General features: G+C 42.2%; 1 protein-coding gene across 1 annotated transcript; it reads left to right on the forward strand.

Moving 5' to 3' along the window:
• The first annotated feature begins 1,868 nt into the window (after nt 1-1,868).
• Nucleotides 1,869-16,656, forward strand: LOC119031225 (scavenger receptor cysteine-rich domain-containing group B protein). The gene is made up of 12 exons (XM_037119558.1): nt 1,869-1,947; nt 7,244-7,383; nt 8,678-8,710; nt 10,072-10,110; nt 10,584-10,886; nt 11,014-11,082; nt 12,951-13,265; nt 14,195-14,263; nt 14,524-14,592; nt 14,764-15,078; nt 15,802-15,882; nt 15,962-16,656. The coding sequence occupies exons 2-12, from the start codon at nt 7,248-7,250 to the stop codon at nt 16,276-16,278; spliced, it is 1,746 nt and encodes a 581-aa protein (XP_036975453.1). The 5' UTR covers nt 1,869-1,947; nt 7,244-7,247; the 3' UTR covers nt 16,279-16,656.
• The last annotated feature ends 2,345 nt before the right edge of the window (nt 16,657-19,001 follow it).

Below are 19,001 nucleotides of genomic sequence, written 5' to 3' on the forward strand. Positions count from 1 at the left end.
TTTAATCTAGAGAAAATGAAAATGATTGATGATAAATATTTGTCTGTTTGAAACCTGTGTTATTTTTCACACTCTGCATTCTTCTCCTCTTATTCCCTGTAGCTTCGTCTGACGGAACCTGATCTTATACAAGAATAATGTGTCTTTTGTGGCCATTCATCTTTGTTGACAACAGTCTTGAATGCACATGATGGATTACTTACTATAATTTGTACTGAAACAAAACATTTCAATAAGCTCCGTAAATTGTTTTCATTGACACTAGCCAAATGACCACAGGCAGGTATCTCTCATTGCTTTTATTCCCAAGACATCTGAGACTCTGTCCCCCCCCCCCATCTCGACTCAGTGTGCATCCTGTCCTGTATTGGCAGAAAGCTGCAGCTGTTTTTTGGAGCACAGGGCTTCAGATGATACGTTTTGCATAACACTGGTTCCCTTACCTTAGACATAATCCCCGTGGAGGTTATGTAACACACTGACGGAACGATGTCACCGAAATCTTACAAACAAACAAACAAACATCAAGTTTATTTAGTGAGTCTGTGTGTATTCACCTCATTGCTGTCATTCACTCTGATCAAAGAATGCACGAATCACATGGCGATAAAGAACTTAAATCTAATTGTTGACTTGTGCGTGACATTTGTGAACTGTGTCACAGCTGTCACCACCTGCGATACAGAGTACTACCCGTCTTCCTGACCTACTTTAAAGAATTGCTTGAGATATACAGGACAGGATGTCGTGCAGCACTATCTGTGTCAAGTTCAAACTCAATAACTTGTGGCCCTCGCAACTCGTAGTTATGTAAAATAGTCTCCAGGAACATGCACAATAGGTGACCTAACTGAATCACCCACACACCAACAAACCCACGATTCCAGAAACTTCTCAATTCCCCCCCTGAGAGTGGTCTGTTTGCTCACATTGTGCGGGTATCTGGTGGGTAATTCAACTGGGAGATGAGGAGAACTGGTCTTCCTTGAGCCTTTTCTTCCCTCAGGCCTTTTGTTGGTGGTTAGCTTTGTCTCCTCTTTTCATATTGGCCCTATTAGACCGGCGCGAAACGTCTGAGCTCGTTATTGTTTGCCATGAATATATCAAAATCAAATGGGGCGATGAGCTGGAAGCGCGGTGGAATCTAATTGGATTCTATCCGGCACCGTGTGTCCGCGAAGCTAACGCACGCTGGTCCCGTGAAATTCGAGATTCTGACACAAAGTGTTAAAGTGAGTGGGGGAAACAACGAAGTCGTGAATACTTTCCTTTTTGAAGTCTGAAAATCAGCCAGGTCAGACTCCCCGCTGTAGCTAATCACTGCTGATCATCTTGTTCGGGTTGTGTGCGTGGAAGTTACAGGTAAACCCCCTCATAAAACACATGCTGTCACACACCCGGGAGAAGGATGTCACCTGTAGGTAGCTGTGATTCAGTTTTACAGCATATAAGAATCACTCTAGGCGGCCACGAAATGATACTGAAGAATATTTTTCACGATCATGGCCATTGTGACTGTGGGTCTAATGAACCCAGCAATGTTTTGATGTTGTTATACAGTACAGAGAGAAGTCACGAAGAAAGAGAAGGACTATCTTGTTCCTCCCTGGTGTATAATTTATTGGCGCCTGGCGGGCAGATTATGGTGCATTAAATCTGTTTTCTTCTGGTGTCATGAGAGGAAAGAATAAGAAGTTGCTAGTTTCTCTCTCAGTAAACAGATGATGAGTGTGCTGCACTAAATACGCAAACCCAACGCATTAGTCGACTTATACTACGGACACATCCTTCGAAAATATCAGCTCTTAAAGGTTATTTGTTACTGGAGTCCAAGGTCCAAGGCTGCAAAATGAAGGGAATCTGACAAACTGTTATCATTTCACCTCTTCCTGGTTGATCAGTTACTGAAAAGAGAGCATCCGGAGACACATCAGGCCATTTTTCAAGGTAAAACAAAGCATTTTGACAGCCCGTTAGCTTCCGTCAGACAAACGCTAATGTTAGCATCCAACCACTTCCCGGCTAACGCTATTGTTTGATAGTTTTACATGATATGAAAGGAAAGAGGCACATTAATTCTTGGTTATCAACACACATTCACACATGATTCATTTCTCAGCAGGCAGGTGTTCTTCAGTGTAAAAAGCTCTAATAAACCAATAGTGCACTGCCCTCCCACCACCAAACAAATAGCAAATAGTACAAAACAATCAAGGAAAATAGTAAAGGGACATATTTGAGCAATTATAGAGCCAAATACTTGCCCCATGGGTTGGTGGAGACCAAAAGCGTGAGAGTGAATACATTCAGCAGGTGATCTAAGACATGACTCCATGGTTAATATTTCTCAGCATGCTGTGCTGGGCTATAATATTGCTAATCAAAAACAGCAACAGTTTGCTAACAAGTTTGGTATAACACCTTTATACTATGATAATATATGGCATCCTTGTGTTTGACTCTTGATTGTGCTGAAATAGTTATTGCAGGATTAAAGTCAAAATGTGTTACTAATTAATAAGTTACTAATAAAATACATTAAAACATTTACACTTGTCACATGTAAGTCGACCCTGTTTTCTGGGTAAACACACTGAATCAAACACATACACGCTGTTGACTACAGTTAGCAGCTCCAGAGGCACTTGTAAATCTGCAACTTTGGCTGTGTGGTGTTGTGTTTTCTCAATCCTGACCGGGGGTTCAGAGAATTAGCTGAGTGTAACAGAATCCCCCCGTATTTCGGCCCAACCAGTGATTCGGGTTGACACCGCAGGAAGGAGCCCTGAATTGGTCCTTGAAAACCCTGTCAATGGCCACGGACGGCCCGCACGTTTCTGCACGGCTCAGGAAGGATTAGCGTTTGGAAGCAATTGCTATTAGTCTGCTTGCACAATTCAGAGAGGCCCCGGGCTTTTCCTATTGAATGGAAGTAGAATGTCTTTTTATGTCTGAAATATAAGCAGCTTCTGTCTGGATCGAAAAAGAGGCGCTTTTTGGAAAACAAACAAGATGGAGAGCAGGAATTAATTGAATCAGGAGTTTGTGTGGGGGGGATTTCTAACAGGGGATGTTCATGCTGAAGTCATGTTTGTAACACATGGAGATAATCTTTAGGATGGGTTTATTCAGCTGGAGAAGATTTTGTAGGAGCTATGGCGATTTTAAAGGTCAGCTGCAGCACACTGAACCCCACAGTAATTTCGGCTAATTCTTGGTCTGACAAAGCTTAAAACAAAAAGTGCTTAAAAGCTGCATTTTGGAGTGTCAGCCACGATATCCACATTCAGTTTGCTTTGTGTTTCCGTCCCTCTGTGGTTCATTGCGTGTTATTTGGGAGTCAGCAGTTCTGTGTGGGACTGAATGACAACCGGAGGAATTCTAAAAACCTTCACAACTCTTTAGGAAGTTCTGCACACAACGTTTCGATGCATAACTTTCATTGCTTCATAATCACACAGTCTTTTCTTCCGAGCACTCGTGTGTGGGAGAGTCCTGTGAGCACATGCACACACATACACACACACACACACACACACACACACACACACACACACAAAGACACAGGACCTGAGCCACAGCCTCGTCTCCCTCTGTGAGTGTGTGCAGAGATGAGCAGAACTGCACCTTCCGTGAGCGCTACCTGAAACTGGAGATGCAGGGGTACCTGTGAAGGGTTAGCTTTCATTGTCTTTGTCTTTTTTCTGTCTTTTTTGCCCCTCCTGCTTTTTTTTTCCCAAGCGTATACAGGTACAGGGCGTTAGAAACATTAACATACAATGCTCTGGTATTTATTGTTTTACGTAATGCCTGTCACTGAAGCCAGGTACTTATAGACACGCAGGGTTAAGGAGATGAAAGACCTTAAACGAGTAGCGCTGGATACTCTGAGCTTGCTGCCTCCATCCCAACACAAACTTTGTGCGTTTTCTGTGTGACTTGTGGATTTAAGCTGCCTGCTGTTTCACCTCTGAGGACATTTCTAGTGATTTTTTTTGGGAGGGAGGGAAGCTATTTTAATTTAGGTTGTTTTCGTTTCTTTATTGGGTGTGAAGATAAATCCTTTCACAACAGGTATGTATTTCTTATTAAATATTAAGATGTTTATGCTTCATTTATTTGATTGTCCTGATCACTTTCTTTCTGAATCTGACTCTTCAACATATCAGTGGATGGTTATGTTTTTAAATCTAGCTTATTTAAAGCGGCACTATGTAGTTTTCGAGAAGAAATTCAAACTGAGAATTTTAATGATTTCAATATTAATGTTAATACCAACTCATAAATATGATTTTTTTTTTCCATAAGTGAATAAAAAAGCTGTTCTCAGAGGAAAATAAGGTCCCCAGAACACTGTTTGAGGCTAGAAAGGTGGCAGGGTCCGCCAAATATAAACAGAGTAAATGAAATTGTGTTGTCCTGTTTGGTCAGTTTGTTTATTCAGTATATTAAATCGTAAAAACAGAGAGCGTTTGCTCATTTAGTTTGTTTATTCAGAAAAAAACATTTGTCTATGAAAATGTTTCTTCCCCCAAACTACCAACTGCAACATTAAATTCTATTCTATCTATTATTGAATAATTGCCTTGTCCATATTGTTAAGAAAGACTGCCTTTCTTCTGTCATTTTTCTCAGATTGCACAAAACACTGAACAGACCTTTGCATAAAAAACAAGATGTTCCTCATTAAAAGTTACGGACAGCCTCAACAAATGCATTGATTTTTATGTTCGAATGGCCTAAAATCCTCTCAGTTAAAGAGACTGACAGCATTATTCTCTGGTTTATCTCAGACATTAAGGGGTATTTTTGTGGGGCCGAGATCTTTCAGCTATTTCTCAGCACGGGGAAGTGAGAAGGGAGGGGAAGCAGGGCCGACACAAAAGGCAACATTATTCCCCAGCGGATCTGCGCTACATCCTACTATGAATGGAGTATTGAAAAACACAACATTGGGGACTAGATTATTTTTCATCCCTCATAACTGAGCCATTTGTCCCAGAGTTTCGAGTGGTTTGTTGGGGACGGTCTGCAAATGGGACAGACGTGGTTCTCGAGTGCTGTGCTTGCCGTGCCGGTGTTAAAATGCCCACCTCCCAATTGGATGCACAACGACCTCTCTGTGGGGGCTCTGGCCTTCGGCGGCGCACATCGTCAGACAAAATGGACTGGACCTGGATGATGATTGCACTATTCACAGGCGTTACAGTGGCAGCTTTACGCCCCCACGCACCCCCCCACCCCCCCACCCCCCCATGAGCTTAAGACCACTGTATGTATACAGTATGGTGGCTCAAGATTTGAACCCCGCCCCCCCCTCCGCCTCGTCCCCCCTTCTCCCCCTGCCTCCTGCCCTCCAAGGAGACGAGAGGCGCCCCTGCAGTGTCATCAGGTGCCTAAGCGTTTTGGAGGGTTCTAGTGACAGATTGCAGGAAGCAGCGTTTATGCCTGACGATGGGGACCACAGAAAGCAGAAATGTCTTTTTGTGCCCCCTGGGCCCGGAATGTCCACTATCTCGAGGGGCCAATATCAAATTCTCCCCTCATCATCCCCTAATACACATTCCTGTGTAAGGTCAGGGGGAATTCTGCATCAACGGGAGAGACAAACAACCCGCGGCCAAGCCACACACTGCGGTCTCCTAATGACAGTTCATCTCTAGGATGTTTGCTCTTACTGATTATGAGAAAAACCATAACTTGGACGTTCCAACTTCCTCAGTGAAACTTCACAATATTCTGAAATGTGCTGAGTATATGAGCAGCAAGATTATTTTTTATTATCATTATGCAACACAACAAAATGTCACTTTTTTAGTCTCTTCTGCTATTATTGTGAAAGGAATCATATAAATAGGTTGATAATGAATAAGTCATAAAAATAAACCCATTATTATCAAAGGAGCAGCTCACCCAAAATGAGTTATTAATCTATCTGCTCAGTCCCATGCTGATGGAAAGGTAAATGAAGTTTTGTAGTCCACAAAACATTTCTGGAACGTAAAAAGACAACTACAAAATAGCAAAAACAGAACGTATAATATGCTCAAATTGATGTGAAAAGACGTTATTCACATAATTTTGTAAACCAAACCTGTCTGATGCGTGTGCAAAAGATCGGCTGCCTGTCGAGGGTGTCCCGTGTTGTGGGGTTTTTGGGTTTTTGAGTCCCCATCTACTTCAGTTGTGTTGGGGAGGAAAACATCAGAAAATGTTTTGTGGAAACTTCACACTTGGCATTGGGGTGAGTAGATCATGAGTGAATTAGAATTTTTTTGGGAGAACTTACCCTTTAAGGACTCACCTGGTGGCACTGCAGCTGATACTTCTGATTGCTTGCCAAATGGCAGAAGTTACAAAAATGCAATTTAATGATTTTTTGTTGTGTTGTGTTTTTTCAGTTATTGCATCACACCACACTTTACACCCTTGCTTTTTTGAAGCGCATTGCAGTAATAAATAAATGTCACTCATCCCAGCTTCTCCCTTGAGAAGAATGCGGGGTATTCAGTGTCTGACCCCTGTACTATCTGACTCTGATTATTGAGTGATTGTCAGTGAATCCTAATATTGTCTGACTGAAGGAAAGTCCCCTTCATTCTTCATTTGAAAACCACGCCACAGGTGTCCGCCTCTGTCTGTGACACAAGAATTTGACGATGTTGGAAAGCTCGGAAAAGAAACTTCTCCAGCTTAGCCTCCGTTACCTGCTGCCAAGTTGGTGCACGGCGGCCATTTTGTGCTTTGGAAACGGCAGTGTAACTGGACTCCCTGTTCCCATTGTTTTATGGTAAAAACTAATCTTTTACAGTGGCACATGCTTGGCTCTTGACTTTATGTTTCTGTAATCTCCGCCTGGTTTGCTCCAGCAAGTGTTTGTATGCCATAAGAACCTCTTAACAGCTCTCTAATGTCCACAGGGGGTGATGCGCATCACATGATCTCCGCAAACGATTTTCTTCTGGAGATACACAGTTCACAACCCTGACCTCAGACTACCATCAATACCTACAGCACAGTAACAACAGCTGCAGGCCCCACTAGAGAAAACAATCCAATACTATAATTAGGCTACTCTGACCCGGGACAGAAAAAAAAAAAAAAAAACTGACTGTGTGGTAGTAGTAGAAAAAGTGTCAACTACTCTCTAGTCTGGTACATTTAGAAGTGTGTTCACACACAGCTCGGGACTTCGGGAGGCCTGGTGAGAGAAACTGACAGAGTGTGAATGTGTGTGTTGTAGGCGGATGGTCAGTCAGGCAGCCATGCGAGGCCAGCGTGTGGTGGAGAGCGAGTGTAGGTGCTGGAACCTGGCCGTCTGGGTGCTGGTGACCCTGCTGGGATCCCTCTTCTTGGTGGCCGTCAGCGTGCTGATGCGACTTGGTGAGTGTGTGTGTGTGTGTGTGTGTGTGTGTGTGTTGGTGGGGGGGGGTAACATGTCAACAGGTCAAGGCCCCTTCTTCCAAGCTGCCTGAGTACTACATGTGATTAGATCTAATGCATTTTTCTCTGTTTTATGTTGATTTTTTTTAAAAATATTAGCACAGATGATTTAGCAAAGAGATATTAAGGTAAGGCAGATATTTGATTAGAGGTGTCATATGTAAGAATTTTGGTTAAAAAAAACCCATTAAAGTTGTCACTAGAATTCTCAACAGTATGTAGATGGAAACAGTTAGTTCTGATGTCTATGTGTTGTGTTGCAATATTTAGTATGCTAACCAGCTAGCCCTGGGACGTCCAGGTCCAAAGCTCCTGTGCTAGCTGTGTAAACACCACGACTTCCGCGCTGTCCCAGCCTGGACCGCTAGCTGCACAGCTAACCGAGCCGAACAAGCTAAAGGCAGCAACAGTTTTGGCAGCAGTTAGTGGTTACTCTGGTGACATGCTGCCCTCTATTTGTTGCAAGTATGATTTCAATAGTGACCAATTCTTACATATTGCACCTTTACCATGCTTACTTATATCCGTAAATCCATGTGCCCTCACAAAGTAATAAGATCGGCTAAAGCATTCTCATTGTTGAAGGGAACAATGTGAAATATATATGGAAAAGTAATAGGCCTTAAAAGTTGCACCTCCTTCAATCTCTCAATGGCAAGTGTCGGATACAACAGCTTATTAAAGTATGTGATTTCCTCGTGGGGTGATTTTTCATACACTGGCTCAGGACCAGAGGTTGGTTGTATGAGGACTGAAACTGACACCCAAACTTTATCTAAATGTGTTCTGGCTATTTCAGTCAGTGTTTAATAAACAAGTACAATTAAACACATCTTGTGATACCACATTTCATAACTGAAAAGTTGGTCCAGCGGGAAATGCTGTTATTGCCATAAACTGAAAAAGAATGTGTCACACGAGACGATTTCTTGTGTGTCAGTGCATGTTTGGGTGTTAATAATGATGAGGAAACGGGTGCACCTGCAACCAAACTCCATGTCGATGAATGCTTTGTGTCCACAGTCACTGTCTGCCCGGTGTTTACCAGTGATAGCTGCAGCTAAAAGCCCTGTAGTTACTTTGTAGGGGAGCCAGGATCAATTCCACTCACTGGACAAATATATATAGAGCCATTTATTCAGATGTGCTGACATAAGCTTATTGGATGTGTCTCTTGATAGAACAGTTCTCCTAATGTTTGCCTCACTAACATTTCTTTGTATTCAAATTTCAGGAGATATGAAAGTGAACAGACGGGCTGTATCTGGTAAGTTATATTCATCACCTACTTTCCTCCATATCCGTGACTCTCTGAATACTTGGAATATAAACCAAGATGTGACATGCATGTGAGAATGTAAACAGATGTATTACCAGCGCCTGAAGCCAAAACAGGAGGTCATATGTATATACTGTGCATGTTTCTATGTTACAAATAGACAGGAGAAGCATGTGAATTGACCCACATTGGGTGTCATGGCTAAAAAAGTCCCTGTGGTGTCTTTGTGAGTTGTTGAAACCTGAGATATTAGTCTTCAGGCATCAGACTGCCCTTTATTCTGGTCGAGAAGGTTCCAGTGTGACTCATGGGAATACTGTGTTGCATCAAAAATACTTGCATCTATTTTATTTGATTAATTTGGCTAACTTTATGCACACTCAAGAGTGTCTTGTCTCAGTGTTAACCTAAATTAACAACCAGCACAACAGAGAAGTTCCACAGAGCCCCTTTAAATAAAGATGCTATGATAGACAGAATCATTTGATTAGTGTATTTCCCCAGTCACTGATATCATATTTGTCCCTTGGTTTCAAAATAATAGGTCTGCAGCCATGCTAATAGCTCCATGAGGCTGTACCAGCCAAATGCTAATGTCAACATGCTAACAAAATAACAGTGACAATGTTTAATATGATGAGGTTTAGCAGTATCATATTTACCAGCATGTTACCATGAGTAGATGCATCTCCATGTTCTGCATTATGCCGTATAATGTCCCCGACAACCTTTGTAGTCTCATTTGGCCACTTTAGTTTGCAACCACCGCTTTTAAGACACTGGCGTATTCTATGACGTAGATCAAAACGTGAAAATCTCTTAAGCTTGTGTATAACCAAAGACCTTATTCCAAGCAATGAACTGAAAAACCCATTCAAAAAACCCACTGACTTTGAGACAAGGGAAAGGGAAAAAATGCTGACTCATTTCTGGGTTTTAGGACTCATTCTTGTGGCACTGTACCCAATAGTTATTGAAACATTTGACAGGAAGTACAAAAGTGAACCTCATTAGGTATAAAGCTGAGGGATCCCCAGCCCAAATTCAAAGGGATATATCCTCTGAGGGCCATGAACGTTAAATTTAATTGGAATCGATTCCATAGTTTTCCAAGAGACTTCTCCCTCCCTTTTCCGTGTTGCTAGCATGGCTAAAAACTGATCTGGTCTGAACAGGCCTCCTGTTGTGGTTTCAGTGTGTGTCTAGTGTTACAGGAAAATAGATATAGTAGATATAGAGTACAGTGACTATGGAAGGCCAAGAGCCTCCTTTCAACAAATAATTTCACCATACTCTCTCTGTCTCTTGCTCTCCCTCCCTCCCATGTCCCCCCCTCCCTCCTGTTTCAGCTGATGGCCTGCAAACCCCCATGAGGCCGCAGGTCCAAGGTAAGCATGAGCTATACAGCCACCAGCACATCTGCCCAGACACTCAGAACAACATGTCCGCATCCAGGCCACGCCATGAAAGCCTATCGGTGGCTGGCTGTGTGTCAGTGAAACAGAGTACAGAAGGTAGATCAGTGCCTGGGGCTTTTTAAACAAGGTCACTTTCCCAGCTCTCCATTTCCCTAATCCCCACTTATTTGCTATGTAACCTCCCACCCTCCTGCGTCCACCTCACTCACTTCCAAGGAGTCATGTGGCCTATTGTGTCCAGAGGGATTTCTTCTTTCTCGCTATTAGCCGTCATTAAATAAGAGCCACGCTAGTCCGTCTTCTCATCTCATTGTCATTTTCGAATAAAAACATATTGTTAAAATGAATTTTCATGGGCCTCAGCAAATGATGTTGTGATTAAACTCCAAGTGAGTCTGACAGAGAGAATCCCTGACAGAAACTGTCCGCTCATCTCTCCAAAGTACGACTGGTGAACGGTCGGAGCCAGTGTGAGGGTAGGGTGGAGGTGCGCTACAATGACTCATGGGGCACAGTGTGTGACGACGACTGGGACATGGTGGATGCCAACGTGGTGTGTCAGCAGCTGGGCTGCGGAGTGGCTGTGGCGATGGGCAGCAGCTCTCATTTCGGACAAGGCACAGGGCTCATCCTGCTGGATAATGTGGACTGCAGAGGAAGCGAAACAGACCTGAGCCAGTGCCGTAGTCTGGGCTGGGGCGTCCACAACTGCTACCACTATGAGGACGTGGGTGTTACCTGCAGAGGTAAAGCCTTTATTCAATTTCAAGTTGGCGGGGGGGGGAGTGTTGAATCATCTCTTTACGTATAACCCTGGAAAGAAAAGAGGACATAATGACTAAAATTCCTGCTTCCTTTTCATTTTGCTGTCAGAACCAGCGGTGGTGGGGGCAAAGGGGTTTGAGGTTCGCACCACACCGCCCCGGGAGAACTCCGGCTTACGTAAGTGCTCCATGCTTTTATCTAAATGAGACTGGTCTTCTGCCAACTTGAAACGTCAGAGGGATGAATTTGTCTTTTTTTAAAAGGCAAAGGGCCATCGAGATATTTCAGCCAAAACTGCAGCTCCCCTCAGCTCTGTGGATCCTTACAGCCTCTTTTAGCTCACTTTTTTTGGTTTTATTGCCTGCAACCTTGTTTTCATTCACTCTCACAGTTCTCAGCTCAGTAGTTTGGCCACAGCAGGCAGCTGTTTTCAGTGAAAAAAGCTCTTAAAAACCCACTGAACACCACCTGCTCTGCCACAAAGTTAGCGACTAGGTAAACCATAGCCAAAGTAAGTAGCCAACCACAAGTTAGCTAACCAAACGCCAAGCCTATTAAAGGTTAGTCTCAAAGTTAGAAACGAGCTAAAGTCACACACTTTGTTGAGAAAGACAAGCTGGTGAATATAGTGGTGGGTCAAAACTCACTCTCAAATCAAATTCCAAGTACATCATTTTCCTCCTCCCAGTAATGCTGTTTGTCTATCTAAATTTCTGTACAAATTACTGAGATATCAGCTGTAGAAATGTCTGCCTCCTCTCAAACATTGTGTAACTAGATGGCAATTGGTTTGTTCATGCCAAGAAAATACATTTTAAAAATTTAACAGCAGTGCTTCTTCCCGGGGATTATCACGCTGTTACTCAACCATAGACCCTGTTGTGGCCAGTTTCAAGTGAGAGCCATTTTTTAATTTAATCACGGACGAAAAGCATGTGCCCATAACGGTAATGCCGTCCTCCTGTAACATAGCTTGCTTAGTTAGCTCAATCGGTGCCATTGCTGTATTTCAGGGCAGAAACATGTTAAATCCAACAAATTAATATCCAGAGTATTGCAATGTGATTGGTTTTAACAAACATAGGTTTGTGTTTCTGTTTTCTTTGAATTGACTGTAGAGGATTCTTCGAAAAACATGTTGTATATTCAAAGGAATTCAACTTTAGCTTTAGCCAGCTTTTCTCCGTGTTTTGTTTGATGGTTTTGATGCTGTACGGTCCAAATCGAAAACGCACAGACAGTCAGATCTAGTGGACAGGTGGCATGCCAGATGTTCCCACAAAAGAGCAAGGGCAGGTTTCATTAAATAATGAATAATGGCTTATTTTGTCATTGTGTGGGTCCAAAATGTAGATCATGACCACGTTCAGGTTTATTCAAAAATAACTGTGCTGAAAAGATATCAATGCAATTGAAGGGATATATTATTTCAGTTGTGCCAATTTGTAACCACATTTGACTCAACATCAAAAGCTTTTCAGTTTCTGTTCACAGAGAAAGTATCTGTTGGGCATCATCAGGGACACACAACTCAAAGGCCTCTTGAATTCCAGGCCCTCCTTATTGTTTGCCGGGTTTGCCTTTGTTGTGTTCGCCCTCTTGTTTTTTTCCTTTAATTCCCAAGAGGATCAAGAGAGACTAGGACAGAATCCAATTTAGTAAGCTAGTGACGTGTCTGGTTAATTCATGTAACCCACCGGGAGTGCAGTGAAGCCATCCAAATTCAGGGATGCCTTTCAGGATGAGAGGATTTTTTTTTTAAATGACAGACACAGGGGAACATCCATTGTCTCTGTTAAGGTGTGTCTGGGCTGAGGACTAAGATGACAACATGTGGTTCAGACCATATCATATTTTCAGCTTTAATCTCCTGCTCTGGTTTTTATTTCTTCTAGAGAAATATGTCACATATACGCCCTTCTCATTTTTCATTTATGTATAGCTAAACCCAAACTGTTACATTTTCCTCTGATACCCTGAAATCATTTTGAATTTGACATTAGAAAGGATTCTGTACAAATCCCACCATCTTTCTCTTGGTTTAGGTGATGGCACCATCCGTCTGATGAATGGTCAGAACGCCTGCCAGGGTCGGGTGGAGATCTACTACCAGGGAAACTGGGGGACAGTGTGCGATGATGACTGGGTCCTCAACAATGCCCGGGTAGTGTGCCAACAGACAGGTTGTGGCACGGCCGTCTCTGCACACACCAACTCCTACTTCGGTTACGGAACCGGCCTGGTTCTCCTGGACAATGTCAACTGCCACGGCACTGAGGCGGACCTCACCAAGTGCAAAAGCCTGGGCTGGGGCAAACACAACTGTGGCCATCACGAGGATGCTGGGGTCACCTGCACCGGTACGCTGCTGTCAGGCACGGAATTTGCATTTTTACACAAGTCATGCAGGTGCAAACTAGAAATCAAGCTCACAATGACAAATGACAATGCTAACATGCTGATGTTACGCACGTATAATGTTTATCATTGTTTAGAATCGTTGTTTAGCTATCATCATGATCATAGTTCATACTTACATTTGCTTATAAGCACTGACCTGTTGTAGAAATGCAGGAAATCTGGCAATTTGTTATCATTTCAATGCTTCTTACTGCTACTAGAAAGATAAAGGTTATTGAAATCCATTGTGGGATACTAGGCCATAAATTCCAGGTAAAAGTAAACATAGCTGATAACCCATTATCTTATGTGAGAAAAGCAGCTGACGCTAATATTAAATGGCATTACGCGATACAGCAGGAAAAGTGTCAGTTAATTCTAGGATATGAATGCACATCTGGGACGGGTGGAAGTGAAACACGCTGGAAGTGATCAAACTGTATGTTAACTAGGAAGCAGTTTAATGCTGACGCTAGCTAATGGATTCTCAAATATGCTCTTTTACCTTGGCACCATGTCCCTCTACATTTTCGCTAGTGATCATTTTATTAAGTTGCTGATCAGTCAGGACGTGGTGAGACGATAACAATTTGTCACAGTCCTCACGTTTCACATTATCTCATCAAATCTGCATTTACTAATGGCAGTTACTGTTGAAATATTTTGCTTGACAAAGTATATAGAACAAGTCAGTAATATTGCGGTACAGCTAAAACAAGCTCAAATCTTAATTTACCGCTTCGCTGAGGGATACTGAATAATGAGGAGGAGACGAGGTTTCAGTGAATTTGTGTTTGTAATGAGCAGCAGCAGTATTTGCATAAATACTAATGGCGTAGTTGTACTGTACACCCAGAGATCATTTCATTTCCATTTCTACCCTCTTCAGGATCCACTACTGTACGTCCTGTGGCAACAGAGAGCCAGAGAATACTCTGGGGAACATATAACACTCAAGGTACACACACACACACACACACACACAGTGTACTGTCACGTTTATGTGTGTGTGGGGGGGGGAGAAAGAAATGTGCACTTTTGCCAAATGACCAACAGGGAGAGCCATTTCTCCCACACGTCCTCAAATGTGTTAGACCACTGTTGAAGAGAGAAGGTGGTAAAAGAGGGCATCAGACTAACCTCACCATGATCGTTATCAGGTGACATGTAGGGTGAGCCGTCAAGTAATGCTGTCATGTATTACATCTTCCCCTCCAGCGACAGAAAACATTCCAGTCACCAACGCATCAACTACAACAACTGTGACCACAACTGTCCAGACAAAAGGTAACATTATTAAAGTGATCCCTGCTTTGTAAACACATACGTTGTTTTTCAGCACTGGACTGACACCGAATATTAAAGCATTCTATTGAATATCAGCCATATAGACTTAATCAGAAAAGAAACGCCTGCAAGTAATTGCAGCGATGTAACTGTCTTCCCGTTACTTTGCAGCCATACCAGAAATCCGTTTGACGAATGGTAACAATAGCTGTCAGGGTCGTGTAGAGGTCCGCTACAAGAGCTTCTGGGGGACAGTGTGTGACGATGACTGGGACATGGTGAACGCCCACGTGGTGTGCAAGCAGCTTGGATGTGGCCCGGCCATCGAGGCCAAGACCCAGGCCTTCTTCGGCTACGGTTCGGGTCCGATCCTGCTGGACAATGTGGAGTGTAGCGGCAATGAACGGAAGCTGTCTGACTGCTTCCACCTGGGCTGGGGTCAGCACAACTGTGGCCATCATGAGGACGCTGGAGTCATCTGTGCACGTAAGACAACACTTGTCCTCGTCTGAGGCTAATGCAGGCTCCATCAGGCATACATCTGTGGCAAAAAACCACACTATTGAACGCAGGGAAGGTCTATTTCACAAACCTCCATCTTAAGTCATCAGTTCCTCTGAAAGCTCACACTTCCGTTTCATCCAGTCATCTGTGCCCGCCCTGCTGAGCTGTCCAGTTGCAATGTATGACTCCAGTGTAGTACTCTAAGGAGGAGACAACCCAGAGAGCATAAAAAATACAGTGGATGAGTCAAGGCAAGTCAGCATCGCTGCATGCCTGCAGGCCAAATTTCCCCTCTTTGAGGCTAAATGAAAAGCACGTACAGACTTTGGTTTTCTTACTGTAGATAGCACATCCTTGGTTTCAGGTTGATCTTAAATTATGAGTCTACATTTATAAAGGGGGTGATTTTAAATAATTTGCATTAACTAATGCGTCCTTCCACAGGCAGTTAGAATTGGAAAAGATGACATAATCTAGGGCTGTAAGCATCAAAATCACTACAAAACATATTTATGCAGAAAGTTGTTGAAATGTGTCTTTAAACTGGGTCTCTGTATTCTGGCCAGGAAGGAGCCAAGCAAGGGACTTCCTATATTGATCAGCAGGGTCATTATCAGAGAGCTTCACTATTGCTTTTGTCACCCGATATTTCCTGAGTATGCACGCAACCCACGATCATCACCCTGCTTTCCTCTGTTTCTTTAGCTTTTCAGAGCCTCAGTGTGAGCGGACGTGACTTCAGAGTAACAGCAAGCATACCCACCACCACAACGCTACCTTCTGAAGGTCGGTTAAATGTATCCTCAACCAGCACAATATCAACCGATTTCCTGCAGATACACGTGACTCTTCTTTGTTTTTGTAGGAACGGTGAGACTGGTGGGCGGCCAGCACCAGTGTGAGGGTCGGGTGGAGATGTTCTCAGATTCCGAATGGGGCACAGTGTGCGATGACGCTTGGGACATCCCTGACGCGCAGGTTGTGTGTCGCCAGCTGGGATGCGGGGAAGCCACGGCGGCTTGGGGGGAAGCTTTCTTCGGGCCCGGCACAGGAACAATCCTGCTGGACAATCTCAAGTGCACCGGCATGGAGGCCTCTCTTCACAATTGCTCCCATATATCCTGGGCAGTGCACAACTGTGACCACACTGAAGATGCTGGTGTCACCTGCTCACTGTCGTGATTTCAGCAGAACCACACTCCCATCACCACAATGGGCAGGAAGTGGGTGTACCATCCTGGGACTTGTGTACATTATGTAAATAAAAGATGTCACATTGCTGAAGGAATACTTCAACACCAACAACATACAAAATAACTAATATGACAATATATGATTACATATTATAAACTATCTATGCCTATTAAGCACTTTATAAATAAATATGATATAAAATACAATGTACACTGTTTTTTATTTGATAAACAAGAAAAACAAAGATTTTAACCGTCTGTCATTCTCTTTTTTGCCCCCAAATGTTAACATATTTACTGTCCATGTGATTCTTAGATGTTTAAGTAAGTTATACTGGAGGAAATCCATCAGTTATTTAGTCAGTGGATAAGGGAGATATTTTTGGGAACCTCACTAAGATCACAAGTATGTAAGATATAAAAACAAAACTATAAATGGGTAAAAAGTATACACTCAAAACCACAGGAATGCCAGAAACATCCATTTTTCAATGTGTTATATCCTCTGAATGTACAGTATATCTTCATCTTCAAAAAAAAAAAAAAAAAAATGCTGTGTTACTTGTGCTCTGTAAACCCTCATCTAAATAAAGGTACCTAATAATCATTCACATGTGACAAAATAAATGTAAATGTAATAAATTCTTATTTTTCGGTATATAATATATTTTTGGTGTACAAACAAAGATGTTGAAATCGGTATCTGCATTTGTCATTGTCTTAATCTGTGCATTTCTTTAAGCTTTTATAACCCTGTAATTGCTGTGCAAACGCGGTCACGCCATTTAAAAGGCAGAAGATTTCTGGAAATTCCTCAGTAGTAAAAAACATGATTTCATACATTTAGACAGTGAGAATTAGATTTGGAACACTTTACAGCAGCTTTTACTGTTTAAGCAAACTCATAGGTAACTGTAGCTAATAATCAGAAACAAGCTATAAACAGGCACATAATGACATAACAATATTGCTAACATCATTTGATATACAGTGTAAATCTCTAATTAATTAAGCAAACTGCCATATAATACAATTAAGCTAGTTGACTGCACCCAAATTGAGACATTACATTCTGTTAGCTAGCAATGCTACCTCGCTAACGGAGGCCAGTCACATAAGCGATGATAACACCGTAACGACAAATGGTAAGATGTATTGTAGTAGTAATAAAAATACAGAATAAAGTCAGCAAAGTGACTAAGTAATGTCAGATAAACAGTGGTGTTGATCTAAAGTTTGCTAACATTAGCCACAATAAGCAGCTGAGTGGAATTAAATTAGCAGGTTTTGGATATCACTCTAAATGCTGTATATAATTAAACTACTTCATGGTTCAATGTCACTAAAATGTCTGAGAGAACAGAAAAATCAGTTACAAAACCGTGATGCAATGCCATTAACTGTATCAAGAATTAATTTGTGCACCCTCTCAAGCTCCACCTCAAACTGTGATGCCAGATTACGCTGATTGGACAGAACTGATTGTAAACAGTCAAAACCATTATGACTGTGTTTTGTCAAACGGAGAACGAAATGTCAAGCAAGTTGCTGTGAACCAAATAAATGTTTCCTGAGATAGCAGCACTTTACTTTATTTACCATAACAAAAGACTGCAATATCTTTAAATAGGCTGGAGCTCCCTCAGGGATTAAGGATATGGTACGATCAGAATTAACCTAACTAAACTAAACTTAACTAATCTTCATCAGACATATTTGGCACTCACGTAACAGACAGTAAAACCTGAACCATCAATATCAGGTATCATACACTCTTGTTAGTTAAATTGTAGTCTTAGTTTAACTCAGCATCTTCCATTTGGATTGTGGGAAATAAAGAACAGTCGTACATAAAACAGTTTTAATTGGTATTTTGATTCAGAAGTCAATTATAGATATCTATTCACCTGGTATAAGTGTAGTAAACAGAAAAATAAGGTAAAATGGCTTTCTACGGCATGGCGGGCTTGAGAGAAAAAGTTGAAGCCGATCAATCTCAGAAAACGTCCGGCATCTACACGGACAGGGAAACAGAATGGTCTGTTTAAGAGGGCGTGTTTGATGACTCATGATAAAATGACTCAGCGTATCAGCATTATGATATGAGCCTGCCTCAGACCTACAATCAGTACAATCAACAGAAATATTAGCAAATGGCATATCCATGGTTACAGAGGTGGTTTCACAAACAATCCATGATTGTCTGAGATCAACCCATTCAATCTTTACATTGGAAAGGGATTTTTGTTCTTACATATGAAATGTAGAGAAAGTACTAAAATGTGAATGCAGATAAAAAGTCAAAGTGTTCCGACAGATTCGGATTCTTTATCTTTCAAATATTCGCTGTTGTGATTTTCCACTGGCAACACAGTTACAGTTCATGTCAAACACAAAGATATGAACTGTTTTATGGCCAAAGGTGTGTCTTTTTCTTTATCAGCTACACAGGGTTTGACGATGACTCAGCCAATTAGACTTGGGGACAGGGTGTATGTCACTGTGACGATTGTAACTACTATGAAAATGCAAAAATAACATGTAAAACATGCATTCTTATTGAAATATTACATGTTGCAGATACAGATGCACTGCACATCTGTTGTCTAGTTAAGAAGTGTGTCGCTACTGTTTTAAACCATGTGATACAGAGCAAAGGTGTGGTCTCTCTTGGTTCACTGCCACATGGCAGTTAGATGCTGTAACCTGCAA

This window comes from Acanthopagrus latus, chromosome 13, assembly GCF_904848185.1.
Source record: "Acanthopagrus latus isolate v.2019 chromosome 13, fAcaLat1.1, whole genome shotgun sequence".
NCBI lineage: Eukaryota > Metazoa > Chordata > Actinopteri > Spariformes > Sparidae > Acanthopagrus > Acanthopagrus latus.